At 39.0% G+C, this 15,696-nt stretch overlaps 1 protein-coding gene across 1 annotated transcript in view; it reads left to right on the top strand.

Annotated features, from left to right (window-relative positions):
• KCNN4 (potassium calcium-activated channel subfamily N member 4) overlaps nt 1–15,696 on the top strand; it is a 52,940-nt gene that overhangs the window by 35,408 nt on the left and 1,836 nt on the right. The window contains exons 3-8 of the mRNA XM_075839017.1: nt 1,545–1,933; nt 6,698–6,830; nt 7,249–7,359; nt 14,547–14,665; nt 15,312–15,381; nt 15,504–15,696. The exon at nt 15,504–15,696 is cut by the window's right edge and continues 1,836 nt beyond it. Of these exons, the coding sequence (XP_075695132.1) occupies nt 1,545–1,933; nt 6,698–6,830; nt 7,249–7,359; nt 14,547–14,665; nt 15,312–15,381; nt 15,504–15,650 (969 nt within the window). The 3' untranslated portion in view covers nt 15,651–15,696. The remainder of the gene's footprint in view (nt 1–1,544; nt 1,934–6,697; nt 6,831–7,248; nt 7,360–14,546; nt 14,666–15,311; nt 15,382–15,503) is intronic.

Here is a 15,696-nt window from a genome sequence, read left to right as displayed (position 1 = left end):
GCCGCATATCCGATTTAGAAGGACCATACATTTTAATTGCCCTAGAGCAAAATTTGTACCAGGGCTATACCATTCATGTGTCATTTATAGAACTGCCATCCTCTGATGTGCCCTCTTTGCACCTATTCCGGCACCAGGGCACGGGTGCTGCTACAACTTCCGCACTCCTTATATCTATGGCCCCGCCACAGCCGCTGTTAGAGATTATTTCCTAATTCTACATAAATACATTACAGATTTTTTTTCATTCTTTGATACAAAAATACATGACATTTACAATGCAGTGAGACAGCCATGTGTAAGACATTAACGGTTTCCCCCAGTAATGCGCCCATCCCGGTGACTCAGATTTCTGTCGCTTTGTAGTCATTTTTGCCTTCTTTTTATGTAGAGAAGGATATTTTGGCAGGAGAAATATTATTCGAGATGTGTCATTACCTCTGTGTACTGGTTACCCTGCGTCAGGTTTATTGGCACAATGTAAACTGTTGGGTGGTTCCATCACAATGTATTTACTGGTTGCTGGGAAGATACGTTGACCGCACCTATGGACTGTGTGTTTATGATAGGACATATCTTCTTATTTTACCCTAAAATATAATATCTGTTCAGTGGTAACCAATAGAGCTACTGTTACAGCTCCCACTGGGGTGTTACCCAAATTTCCAGGAACCCTGAAGAGCAAATCTACCGATTTAATATGGGATCGGTGACGTATTGCCGTATTTGCTTATATCCTATGCAGGGGCCCCGGAGAAGCTGTGCGGCAGCTCCTACAGGAACTGTGATGGCAGCCATGTTCAAATTTTGCAGGAAAAAATATACATTTTAATATTTTTTTTATTTAAATAAGTTAAAAATTCAGTTCGGTGCTCAATATATCTTTATAGTGATAAAAAACAAACAAAAAAAACAAACATTTTCTGATACAGAGCTCCTAACATCTTTTTTTTTTTGTATTCTACAATGTACCGTTCCTCGGTTATTCCTCCTACAAATTTATGAATAAATTGACAACTGGGTGTCACCAGTTGGGGGTGTGTCCCTATATAGACTGACACTGTCCAATCAGTAAGGACACGCCCCTTTTGACAAGGGAAATCGTCCACCTCGTTGTCAAATTATTCATACATTTCTTGGAGGAATAACAGAGCACAACACAGTTCCAACAAAAGATGCCCCTGATTTGTTATTTTATAGGAAATATATTTACTAAAATAAACATGTCATGAGGGGTGACCGATCCTCTTGGTAAAAACCTGATTGCCTGCAGCCTCCACTAGGGGGAGCTGACCGCATATAGTTTATATATATATTGTAATCATATACTTATAGCTCCCTCTAGTGGTGGTTGCAGACAGATGGGGTCTGGCTTAGTTTCTCACCACCTATTTGGGAACAAAGTTGGGTCCAATCTAAGCTGACCCCTCCTTTCTATAGGCCCTTTAGCCGCTGAATGGACTGCTTCAATTGTATGTATATCCCTGTTTCTAATCCATTGGGTGTCCAGACTACATGTGAAATTAATGTGGTCTTCTTCTCAGCTCTTCATGACGGACAATTCTTTAGTAGACTGGCGCATCGCTGTGAATGTCAAGAAGTTGGTGTGGATTTTTCTGGAAATTGTGGTTTGTGCCATCCACCCGTTCCCCTTTGAACGACGATGTGAGGCCCCGGTCTTCCTCTCACAAGTCAACATTTTCTTGTCCATCCTGATGTTCCTCCGTGTTTACCTGTTGCCCAGGACTGTGCTGCTTCATAGCAGGGTGCTGGTGGACGCCTCTTACAGGAGCATTGGGGCCCTAAATAATATCAAATTTCAATACCAGTTTGTCATGAAGATCCTGATGAACACCTGTCCGGGCCGAGTCTTACTCATACTGACCATCAGTCTATGGATTGTTTCTTCATGGGTCCTGTCTGTGTGCGAGAGGTGAGGAAACATCTAATGATACTTCTGAGCCTTCATAGTCACCTCCTTGGGCATTATAGTAGTTATATTCTTGTATAAAGGAGAAGTATTATAGTAGTTATATTCTTGTATATAGGGGGGCAGTATTATAGTAGTTATATTCTTGTATATAGGGACAGTATTATAGTAGTTATATTCTTGTATATAGGGGGGCAGTATTATAGTAGTTATATTCTTGTATATAGGGACAGTATTATAGTAGTTATATTCTTGTATATAGGAGCAGTATTATAGTAGTTATATTCTTGTATATAGGGAGCAGTATTATAGTAGTTATATTCTTGTATATAGGGGCAGTATTATAGTAGTTATATTCTTGTATAAAGGAGAAGTATTATAGTAGTTATATTCTTGTATATAGGGGGGCAGTATTATAGTAGTTATATTCTTGTATATAGGGACAGTATTATAGTAGTTATATTCTTGTATATAGGAGCAGTATTATAGTAGTTATATTCTTGTATATAGGGAGCAGTATTATAGTAGTTATATTCTTGTATATAGGGGCAGTATTAAAGTAATTATATTCTTGTATATAGGGGGCAGTATTATAGTAGTTATATTCTTGTATATAGGGGCAGTATTATAGTAGTTATATTCTTGTATATAGTGGCAGTATTATAGTAGTTATATTCTTGTATATAGGGGCTGTATTATAGTAGTTATATTATTGTATATAGGGGCAGTATTATAGTAGTTATATTCCTGTATATAGGGCCAGTCTTATAGTAGTTATATTCTTTTATATAGGGGGCAGTATTATAGTAGTTATATTCTTGTACATAGGGGCAGTATTATAGTAGTTATATTCTTGTATATAGGGGCAGTATTATAGTAGTTATATTCTTGTATATAGGGGCAGTATTATAGTAGTTATATTCTTGTATATAGGGGCAGTATTATAGTAGTTATATTCTTGTATATAGGGGACAGTATTATAGTAGTTATATTCTTGTATATAGGGGGCAGTATTATAGTAGTTATATTCTTGTACATAGGGGCAGTATTATAGTAGTTCTATTCCTGTACATAGGGGGCAGTATTATAGTAGTTATATTCTTGAATATAGGGGCAGTATTATAGTCGTTATATTCTTGTATATAGGGGCAGTATTATAGTAGTTATATTCTTGTGTATAGGAGCAGTATTATAGTAGTTATATTCTTGTATATAGGAGCAGTATTATAGTAATTATATTCTTTAATATAGGGGGCAGTATTATAGTAGTTATATTCTTGTATATAGGGGGCAGTATTATAGTAGTTATATTATTGTATATAGGAGCAGTATTATAGTAGATATATTCTTGTACATAGGGGCAGTATTATAGTAGTTATATTCTTGTATATAGGGGCAGTATTATAGTAGTTATATTCTTGTATATAGGATGTAAAGGATCTGTCAGACACAGCCTCTGTGTCAACACCCGTGGGTAATCGGTCTGCACCTGCTCCTATGTCTGTGAGACTGACTCCATCTTCCATCACTCAGGATGGCAGGCTTAGGAGTGGGAGAGCCTATCACAGCTTGGCCAGACGGAGCTAGCTCCCGCCCTCTGTCTATTTATACCGCCTTTCCTGTTCCTCCTTTGCCTGTGATTCTGCTCTGCTAGTTTCCTGGCTCTGCTGCTGCTTGAACTACTGATCCTCTGCTTGTTACTGACCCTGGCTTTACTAACCACTCTTCTGCTCTGTGTTTTGGTACCCCGTACATTCCTGGTTTGACTCGGCTCGTTCACTACTCTCATTGCTCAGTGTGTCTCCGTGGGCAACTGCCCCATTTCCCTAGCTTCTGTGTACCCTTGTCTGTTTGACTGTCGTGCACTTACTGAGCATAGGGACCGTCGCCCAGTTGTGCCCCGTCGCTTAGGACGGGTCGTTGCAAGTAGGCAGGGACTGAGTGGCGGGTAGATTAGGGCTCACCTGTCTGTCTCCCTACCCTGCCATTACATAGGAGCAGTATTATAGTAGTTATTTTCCTGTATATAGGGGGCAGTATTATAGAAGTTATATTCTTGTATATAGGGAGCAGCATTATAGTAGTTATATTCTTGTACATAGGGGGCAGTATTATAGTAGTTATATTCTTGTATATAGGAGCAGTATTATAGTAGTTATATCCTTGTATATAGGGGGCAGTGTTATAGTAGTTATATTCTTGTATATAGGAGCAGTATTATAGTAGTTATATTCTTGTATATAGGGGGCAGTGTTATAGTAGTTACATTCTTGTACATAGGGGGCAGTATTATAGTAGTTATATTCTTGTATATAGGGGCAGTATTATAGTTGTTATATTCTTGTTTATAGGGGCAGTATTATAGTAGTTATAGTCTTGTATATATGGGCAGTATTATAGTAGTTATATTCTTGTATATAGGGGGCAGTATTATAGTAGTTATATTCTTGTATATACGAGCAGTATTATATTAGTTATATTCTTGTACATAGGGGGCAGTATTATAGTAGTTATATTCTTGTATATACGAGCAGTATTATATTAGTTATATTCTTGTATATAGGGGCAGTATCATAGTAGTTCTATTCTTGTATATAGGGGGCAGTATTATATTAGTTATATTCTTGTAAATGGGGGTAGTATTATAGTAGTTATATTCTTGTACATAGGGGCAGTATTATAGTAGTTATATTCTTGTACATAGGGGGCAGTATTATAGTAGTTATATTCTTGTATAAAGGAGCAGTATTATAGTAGTTATATTCTTGTATATAGGGGGCAGTATTATAGTAGTTATATTCTTATATGTAGGAGGCAGTATTATAGCAGTTATATTCTTGTATATAGGGGCAGTATTATAGTAGTTATATTCTTGTATATAGGATCAGTATTATAGTAGTTATATTCTTGTATATAGGAGCAGTATTATATTAGTTATATTCTTGTATATAGGGGGCAGTATTATAGTAGTTATATTCTTGTATATAGGAGCAGTATTATAGTAGTTATATTCTTGTATATAGGGGGCAGTATTATGGTAGTTATATTCTTGTATATAAGGGGCAGTATTATAGTAGTTATATTCTTGTATATAGGAGCAGTATTATAGTAGTTATATTCTTGTATATAGGGGGCAGTATTATAGTAGTTATATTCTTGTATATAGGGGCAGTATTATAGTAGTTATATTCTTGTATATAGGGGCAGTATTATAGTAGTTATATTCTTGTATACAGTAGCAGTATTATAGTAGTTATATTCTTGTATATAGGAGCAGTATTATAGTAGTTATATTCTTGGATATAGGGGGCAGTATTATAGTTGTTATATTCTTGTATATAGGGAGCAGTATTATAGTAGTTATAGTCTTGTATATAGGGGCAGTATTATAGTAGTTATATTCTTGTATATAGGAGCAGTTTTATAGTAGTTATATTCTTGTATATAGGAGCAGTATTATAGTATTTATATTCTTGTATATAGGGGGCAGTATTATAGTAGTTATATTCTTGTATATAGGAGCAGTATTATAGTAGTTATATTCTTGTATATAGGGGCAGTATTATAGTAGTTATATGCTTGTATATAGGAGCAGTATTATAGTAGTTATATTCTTGTATATAGGGGCAGTATTATAGTAGTTATATTCTTGTATATAGGGGCAGTATTATAGTAGTTATATTCTTGTATATAGGGGGCAGTATTATAGTAGTTATATTCTTGTATATAGGGGCAGTATTATAGTAGTTATATTCTTGTATATAGGAGCAGTTTTATAGTAGTTATATTCTTGTATATAGGAGCAGTATTATAGTAGTTATATTCTTGTATATAGGGGGCAGTATTATAGTAGTTATATTCTTGTATATAGGGGCAGTATTATAGTAGTTATATTCTTGTATATAGGAGCAGTATTATAGTAGTTATATTCTTGTATATAGGAGGCAGTATTACAGTAGTTATATTCTTGTACATAGGGAGCAGTATTATAGTAGTTATATTCTTGTATATAGGGGCAGTATTATAGTAGTTATATGCTTGTATATAGGAGCAGTATTATAGTAGTTATATTCTTGTATATAAGGGCAGTATTATAGTAGTTATATTCTTGTATATAGGGGGCAGTATTATAGTAGTTATATTCTTGTATATAGGGGGCAGTATTATAGTAGTTATATTCTTGTATATAGGGGCAGTATTATAGTAGTTATATTCTTGTACATAAGGGCAGTATTATAGTAATTATATTCTTGTATATAGGGGCAGTATTATAGTAGTTATATTCTTGTATATAAGGGCAGTATTATAGTAATTATATTCTTGTATATAGGGGGCAGTATTATAGTAGTTATATTCTTGTATATAGGAGCAGTATTATAGTAGTTATATTCTTGTATATAGGAGCAGTATTATAGTAGTTATATTCTTGTATATAAGGGCAGTATTATAGTAATTATATTCTTGTATATAGGGGCAGTATTATAGTAGTTATATTCTTGTATATAAGGGCAGTATTATAGTAATTATATTCTTGTATATAGGGGGCAGTATTATAGTAGTTATATTCTTGTATATAGGAGCAGTATTATAGTAGTTATATTCTTGTATATAGGAGCAGTATTATAGTAGTTATATTTTTGTACATAGGGGGCAGTATTATAGTAGTTACATTTTTGACTGTAAGAGGTAAAGGTATATATATATATATATATATATATATATATATATATATATATATATATATAAAAACAACTTTTGTTTTCTCAGAGACTCAGAAAAGAGTGGTAATCTGACCAGTGCCATGTGGCTAATTCCTATCACCTTCTTAACCATTGGCTATGGGGATATGGTGCCTCAAACTGTTTGTGGGAAGATGGTGTGTCTCTTTACTGGAGTGATGGTAAGATTAAGGCTCAGGATCTGGGAGGTCAGGGAAACTATAAAACATGAGATATAGAAGTTGGTTCAAGGAGAATGTAAGCCATGTCAATATCATTTTTGCCATTTTTTTTAAATTATAATTGCCATATGAAAATGTTTTTCACAATATTTCAAATCCACATCATGTGACCCTCTTACTCTATTTCCCTTTCACGTTATGTGGTATTAATGTGGGTAAGAGCTTTCAGTAAAAAAATAAAAAACAAAATGCATTTCCGCCAGGTGTTATGACTCAACTTTTTGAGACCCCTGAATGGCCAATCAGGATTAGGTCTGTTACATGAAGTAATTGCCGAGTAGTTCATGGGATCATATAGAATACATGTGGGAATTACGGAGGATATAGTAGAGTCTCATCTTGAGCGTCTGTGTTGCAGGGAGTCGGGTGTACAGCGCTGATCGTTGCTGTAGCTGCTCAGAAACTGGAATTTACGAAGGCAGAGAAACATGTACATAACTTCATGATGGATATACACTATATGAAACAGGTAAGCGTTGCATTATGGGGTCATGACCATATACATTTACATAGGGCTGGGTATTTTTATGTTTTCCTGTATTGATCATAACATCAAATAAGCAAAAATATGGCAAAAACAGGGATGGCCCCATAGGAAAATCAAAAAGGACTCCCTTGATCCTCCACCCACATCGTCCTCCATTTCTATAACCGTTTTGGCAGAAATGCATCTTTCTGGCCCCATAAAACTAGAGTGGGCTGTCTTTTTGGCAGTTAATCCATGGCCCATCGCAGGGCCGGCCTCAGGATAGATGGCGCCCGTGCAAAATTATCTTTCGGCACCCCACCCTATCATAACAAAAAAATGCCCCATAAAAATAGTATATTGCGCCCCCACTGTATAATAATATTTTATAATATAATATATTATAACCCCTTCAAGGACACAGTATTTTGTCCTCTAATTGTGCCCACACAGTATAATGTCCCCTAAGTGCCACACACGGTATATTGCTCCCTGTAGTGCCCCGACCCAGTATAATGTCCACTTAGTGGCCTCCACACAGTATAATGCCCCCTCCCCTGGTTGCCACACACAGCCACCCCGTTGTAGATAGTGCCCCCCTGTAGATTGTGCCATACAGCTTTCCTGTAGACAGTGCCATAATCCCCACCTCCCCCCATGTAGATAGTGCCATACAGCCCCAATCTCCTCCACCATGTAGACAGTGCAACCCAAACAAAAAAATGTTTACTCACCTAGGCCCCGTTCCCACGATGAACTGAGCTGCTCCACAATGCAGACGACGGGATCCTTGCATAGGCCGGCATGATCCCCTAGCGTAGTACAGAGTTTCCCAACCTTTTCAGACTCGAGGCATCCCTGGAAAAAAAAAGTAAGCCCCCACTAACAGTAAAATGAATATCATCCCACCACTCACAGTAAAATAACCATCAGCCCCCAACTCACAGATGCCTCCTGTAGTGCCACACAGCCCTCTGTAGATAGTTCCACATAGCCCCCTTGTAGGTAGTGCCACACAGCCCACTTTTAGGTAGTGCCACACAGCCCCTTTGTAGGTAGTGCCACACAGCCCCTTTGTAGGTAGTGCCACTGAGCCCCCTTGTATGTAGTGCCACACAGCCCCCTTGTAGGTAGTGGCCACACAGCTCCCCTGAAAACAGTACCACACAGCCCCCTTGTAGGTAGGGCCACACAGCCCAAATGTACGTAGTGCCACACAGCCCCCTTGTAGGTAGTGCAACACAGCCCCCTTGTAGATAGCGCCACTGTAGAGCGGAATGCCCTGTGGCCGGGGATTCCGCTACTGGACAGAGCGCTTGATTTTTCAGTCCATATATTAACAGTGACATCAGAGGCAACTTGTGAAGCGGAATCCCCATCCCCAGCTTTGCCCCTGTTGTCTCTGTCCAGTCAATAGTGTCATACAGTGCACAGATCAATAGTACCATACAGTGCACAGATCAATAGTACCATACAGTGCACAGATCAATAGTACCATACAGTGCACAGATCAATAGTACCATACAGTGCACAGATCAATAGTACCATACAGTGCACAGATCAATAGTACCATACAGTGCACAGATCAATAGTGTCATACAGTACACAGATCAATAGTGCCATACAGTGCACAGATCAATAGTACCATACAGTGCACAGATCAATAGTACCATACAGTGCACAGATCAATAGTACCATACAGTGCACATATAAATAGTGCCATACAGTGCACAGATCAATAGTGTCATACAGTGCACAGATCAATAGTACCATACAGTGTCCAGATCAATAGTACCATACAGTGCACATATAAATAGTGTCATACAGTGCACAGATCAATAGTACCATACAGTGCACAGATCAATAGTACCATACAGTGCACAGATCAATAGTACCATACAGTGCACATATAAATAGTGCCATACAGTGCACAGATCAATAGTGTCATACAGTGCACAGATCAATAGTACCATACAGTGTCCAGATCAATAGTACCATACAGTGCACATATAAATAGTGTCATACAGTGCACAGATCAATAGTACCATACAGTGTCCAGATCAATAGTACCATACAGTGCACATATAAATAGTGTCATACAGTGCACAGATCAATAGTGTCATACAGTGCACAGATCAATAGTGTCATACAGTGCACAGATCAATAGTTCCAAAAAGTGCACAGATCAATAGTGCCATACAGTGCACAGATTAATAGGACCCTACAGTGCACAGATCAATAGTACCATACAGTGCACAGATCAATAGTACCAAACAGTGCACAGATCAATAGTACCAAACAGTGCACAGATCAATAGTGCCATACAGCGCACAGATCAATAGTACCATACAGTACACAGATCAATAGTGTCATACAGTGCACAGATCAATAGTGTCATACAGTGCACAGATCAATAGTACCATACAGTGCACAGATCAATAGTGTCATACAGTGAACAAATCAATAGTATCATACAGTGCGGAGATCAATAGTGCCATACAGTGCACAGATCAATAGTACCATACAGTACACAGATCAATAGTACCATACAGTGCACAGATCAAAAGTACCCTACAGTGCACAGGTCAATAGTACCATACAGTACACAGATCAATAGTACCATACAGTGCACAGATCAATAGTGTCATACAGTGCACAGATCAATAGTGCCATACAGTGCACAGATCAATAGTACCATACAGTGCACAGATCAATAGTGCCATACAGTGCACAGATCAATAGTACCAAAAAGTGCACAGATCAATAGTGCCATACAGTGCACAGATCAATAGTGCCATACAGTGCACAGATCAATAGTGTCATACAGTGCACAGATCAATAGTGCCATACAGTGCACAGATCAATAGTGCCATACAGTGCACAGATCAATAGTGCCATACAGTGCACAGATCAATAGTACCAAAAAGTGCACAGATCAATAGTGCAATACAGTGCACAGATCAATAGTGTCATACAGTGCACAGATCAATAGTACAATACAGTGCACAGATCAATAGTACCATACAGTGTCCAGATCAATAGTACCATACAGTGCACAGATCAATAGTGTCATACAGTGCACAGATCAATAGTTCCAAAAAGTGCACAGATCAATAGTGCCATACAGTGCACAGATTAATAGGACCCTACAGTGCACAGATCAATAGTACCATACAGTGCACAGATCAATAGTGCCATATAGTGCACAGATCAAAAGTACCCTACAGTGCACAGATCAATAGTGCCATACAGTGCACAGATCAAAAGTACCCTACAGTGCACAGATCAATAGTGCCATACAGTGCACAGATCAATAGTACCATACAGTGCACAGATCAATAGTGTCATACAGTGCACAAATCAATAGTACCATACAGTGCACAGATCAATAGTGTCATACAGTGCACAGATCAATAGTGTCATACAGTGCACAGATCAATAGTGCCATACAGTGCACAGATCAATAGTACCATACAGTGCAGAGATCAATAGTGCCATACAGTGCACAGATCAAAAGTACCCTACAGTGCACAGATCAATAGTACCATACAGTACACAGATCAATAGTGTCATACAGTGCACAGATCAATAGTGTCATACAGTGAACAGATCAATAGTACCATACAGTGCACAGATCAATAGTGTCATACAGTGCACAAATCAATAGTACCATACAGTGCGGAGATCAATAGTGCCATACAGTGCACAGATCAATAGTACCATACAGTACACAGATCAATAGTACCATACAGTGCACAGATCAAAAGTACCCTACAGTGCACAGATCAATAGTACCATACAGTGCACAGATCAATAGTGTCATACAGTGCACAGATCAATAGTACCAAAAAGTGCACAGATCAATAGTGCCATACAGTGCACAGATCAATAGTACCATACAGTACACAGATCAATAGTACCATACAGTGCACAGATCAATAGTGCCATACAGTGCACAGATCAATAGTACCAAAAAGTGCACAGATCAATAGTGCCATACAGTGCACAGATCAATAGTGCCATACAGTGCACAGATCAATAGTGCCATACAGTGCACAGATCAATAGTACCAAAAAGTGCACAGATCAATAGTGCAATACAGTGCACAGATCAATAGTACCATACAGTGCACAGATCAATAGTACCATACAGTGCACAGATCAATAGTACCATACAGTGCACAGATCAATAGTGTCATACAGTGTCCAGATCAATAGTAGCATACAGCGCACAGATCAATAGTGTTATTCAGTGCACAGATCAATAGTGTCATACAGCGCACAGATCAATAGTGTCATACAGTACACAGATCAATAGTGTCATACAGTGCACAGATCAATAGTGTCATACAGTGCACAGATCAATAGTACCATACAGTGCACAGATCAATAGTACCATACAGTGCACAGATCAATAGTGTCATACAGTGTCCAGATCAATAGTGTCATACAGTGCACAGATCAATAGTGTCATACAGTGTCCAGATCAATAGTAGCATACAGCGCACAGATCAATAGTGCCATACAGTGCACAGATCAATAGTGTCATACAGTGCACAGATCAATAGTGTCATACAGTGCACAGATCAATACTACCATACAGTGCAGAGATCAATAGTACCATACAGTGCACAGATCAATAGTACCATACAGTGCACAGATCAATAGTGTCATACAGTGCACAGATCAATAGTACCATACAGTGCACAGATCAATAGTGTCATACAGTGCACAGATCAATAGTACCATACAGTGCACAGATCAATACTACCATACAGTGCAGAGATCAATAGTACCATACAGTGCACAGATCAATAGTACCATACAGTGCACAGATCAATAGTGTCATACAGTGCACAGACCCATAGTACTATACAGTGCACAGATCAATAGTGTCATACAGTGTCCAGATCAATAGTACCATACAGTGTCCAGATCAATAGTACCATACAGTGCACAGATCAATAGTGTCATACAGTGTCCAGATCAATAGTACCATACAGTGTCCAGATCAATAGTACCATACAGTGCACAGATCAATAGTGTCATACAGTGCACAGATCAATAGTACCATACAGTGCACAGATCAATAGTGTCATACAGTGCACAGACCCATAGTACAATACAGTGCATAGATCAATAGTACCATACAGTGCACATATCAATAGTGCCATACAGTGTCCAGATCAATAGTGCCATACAGTGTCCAGATCAATAGTGCCATACAGTGCACAGATCAATAGTGTCATACAGTGCACAGATCAATAGTGTCATACAGCGCACAGATCAATAGTGCCATACAGTGCACAGATCAATAGTGCCATACAGTGCACAGATCAATGGTGTCATACAGTGCACAGATCAATAGTACCACACAGTGCACAGATCAATGGTGTCATACAGTGCACAGATCAATAGTACCACACAGTGCACAGATTAATAGAGTCCTTTGATTTACCTGTCCTCGCTTCTGACCAACCTTTTGTGCCGATATGCCCAGGAAAATTGTGTTCAGACCAATCGTGTCATACAGTGCCTCGTCCCACAGTGTCATGCACTGCTCAAACCAATCGTACCATATGGTGGCCACACCAATACTTTCATTGAGTGCCCAGATCAATGGTGCCCCTTTAACTTACCTGCTGACTTGCGTCTATGTCCAAACTTATGGTACCTCACAGTACCACACAGTACCGAGACCAATAGTACCGCAGAAAAATAGTACCGCATACCCACATCAATAGCACCATACAGTGCCCTAGTATTGTACGTTTGGCTTGCATCACCTTGCACCTGGCACCACATTCATTTGTGCCCACCACAGATATCTTCTGGCCTGTGTCACATCTTGATAACATGCTGGTGCGATGACGTCATCGTGCCGACCGGAGGCCAAAGTCTAGGACATACAGTACCCAGGTTTTTATCAAAAATACTGTACATAACTTACCATACACCTTGCCTGTTATGTTTTTATTCTGGCAAGTCGTGTGGGCACAGTAAAGTACCCACGTAATACTTCTCAAGCATCGCCTCGTGAAGTTGTACTGTTAAGGAAGCTCCGGTTACGCCACTGAAGAGGCCCAGAGCGGCCGTATATATTGTGACCTGCTGGTAACGACCTTGCTTCTCTAATAATACAGGGAATGGAGGTCTTTATCCATCTCCAGATCTGTCGAGGTCCCAAAGGTGCCTTTCGTAGTCACACAATGCAGGGCGGGTGACCTACAAGGCATGACCTTCGGTTTCTTATTATAGTTGGGTCAGAAGACTTGAGCTTCCTCACAGGAAAAAAAAAAACATATATGATTGGCGTTGTGGCAGATTCACAATGGAGAGAATCAGGGGCATTAATAAGTATCAGTCAATACTTAATCCAGAATAAATCTCCCAGATTTGCCCGCATGGGAAGCCGACTCTTAAAAAACAGAAGTGAGTAACATCGTAAATTAAACTTTAAAGACCATTTCCCCCCACGAAATAAAATAATTGACCTGGATAGATAAACTCTAGCGCCCCCTAAGGGCAATTTAAAAGGGCAAATGTGGGACAGTCTACAGGTCTAGAGTGGTTTAGCGGTGAATAATTAATGTCTGGTAATTTAGGTTGGGGAAGGGGTTAATATCTAATATCCCTGGAGGTCTAGGGTAAGTTAGAAATGAACACAGAATATTATATAATGATATACTTTATTATTATTATATGGTCTAGGATAGTGAAAGGTTAAATAGCGGTGGTCTTAGGCATAACAAAGTCTAAATAGGTCCAAAATTCTTGTAGGCTTGAAGCCCTGATACAGAGCTCCAGATTCCCTTCTTTGCTGCACGCTGTAATAAAGTTTCATGATAAAATTGCCACTAGGGGGAGCTCACTGTATGGGAATACAATTACCATTAAACCCAATAACAAATTAGTACCAGTAAATGCCCCCTAGTGGCATCATTTGTTTTGGGGGGGTTTATTTAACTGAATGCTTTCTCCTGAACTGCTCAGATGTGGGCTTTGGGTTGCCAGAACCCCCCCCCCCCCACCCCCCACTAAGTTTTCCAGAAGTCTGGTTTCCATACACAGGTAACAGATGATGGGTGCCATCCACTAGTGGCCGTCGTTAGTGTAATAATAGGGATGTAATCATTTTTCTTCCCATTATAATGAATTAAAGTTTGTTTTTATTATTTTTTCTTCTTTTAGATCAAGTGTGCAGCGGCCAATGTACTGGGAGAAGCCTGGCTGCTCCATAGACACAATAGGCGGGGGGACATGGCCAATATGCGACGGCACCAGAGGGAGCTGCTGGCAGCTATCCATATGTAAGTCCAACCTCACAGGCATCTGGATGGGGGCCCGTAAATCAAAAAGGAGCTCCATTTTTAATATGGACAGACTTTAGGTTAATGGGGGGAAGGGTTCAATCAACTCTGGAGGGAACCTTCTTCTTATATGGTAAATAAGCCCTATAAAGGGATTCTGAATATTATCCATTCTGTTATTCTAAATTTTTATTGTTCATACCTCAGTCAATGTGTAATTTTAACTTTTAGGGTATGAAGTAGCTGTCTGACAGCTACCACTATCAACCATGTTAGCCTTCATGTGCTAAATTTTCCTGTCACATGGTCACCCAGAAAGTATCCCCATCTCCCTCTCTGAAATCTTCTCCTTCACATGTTACAGAAATATAGTGAACTGAATTATTTAGGTTTGTTTTTTTTTAAGCAAGTTAAAAAGCAAGGGATGCTGGGTAGTTCAATTGTAACATCAGTGAGAGAGGAAGTAGCTAGCTTCTTTTCCTACTTGGGTTTCAATAGAAATGAAGGTAGCTACAGCCTAGGACATAACTACATGATAAGAAAGGTAGGAAAAGGGATTTTTAATTAAAAAAATGTAGCACCACGAGACACCGATTTAGTTTTTGTTCAATGGAAGTTTTATAACCCAATACATTTATTTATGCAGATTCCGCCGTAGGAGGTTAAAACACAAAAATCTGAAGGATCAGGTCAATGCCATGGTCGACATTTCCAAAGTAAGTAGAAGTTGGGTACTGGGTGGAGGGGGTGGTGGTAACTACTATATGTATATAATGTATAGTCATACAATGTGAGCTATATTAGTCAGTGTCCTTCAGTGATGACCCATGTTCTTCAGATGCAGATGATCATGACCGACCTGGACTACAACTTTACCTCCTCTCACCAAGATCTGGAGAAGAGGATCGACCAACTAGACAAGAAGCTGGATGAGATCAGCCGTTTAATATTGACAGCTATAGAGTCTCCGCAGTTGTCACACTAGCCAAGATACCTGGAGGGTCCTAAGCTCCTGGATTCTTCTGTCACTT

Source organism: Rhinoderma darwinii, chromosome 10 (assembly GCF_050947455.1).
Source record: "Rhinoderma darwinii isolate aRhiDar2 chromosome 10, aRhiDar2.hap1, whole genome shotgun sequence".
Lineage (NCBI taxonomy): Eukaryota > Metazoa > Chordata > Amphibia > Anura > Rhinodermatidae > Rhinoderma > Rhinoderma darwinii.
The sequence above is the reverse complement of the archived record's forward strand: the minus strand, read 5'-3'. Positions and strand labels throughout refer to the sequence as shown.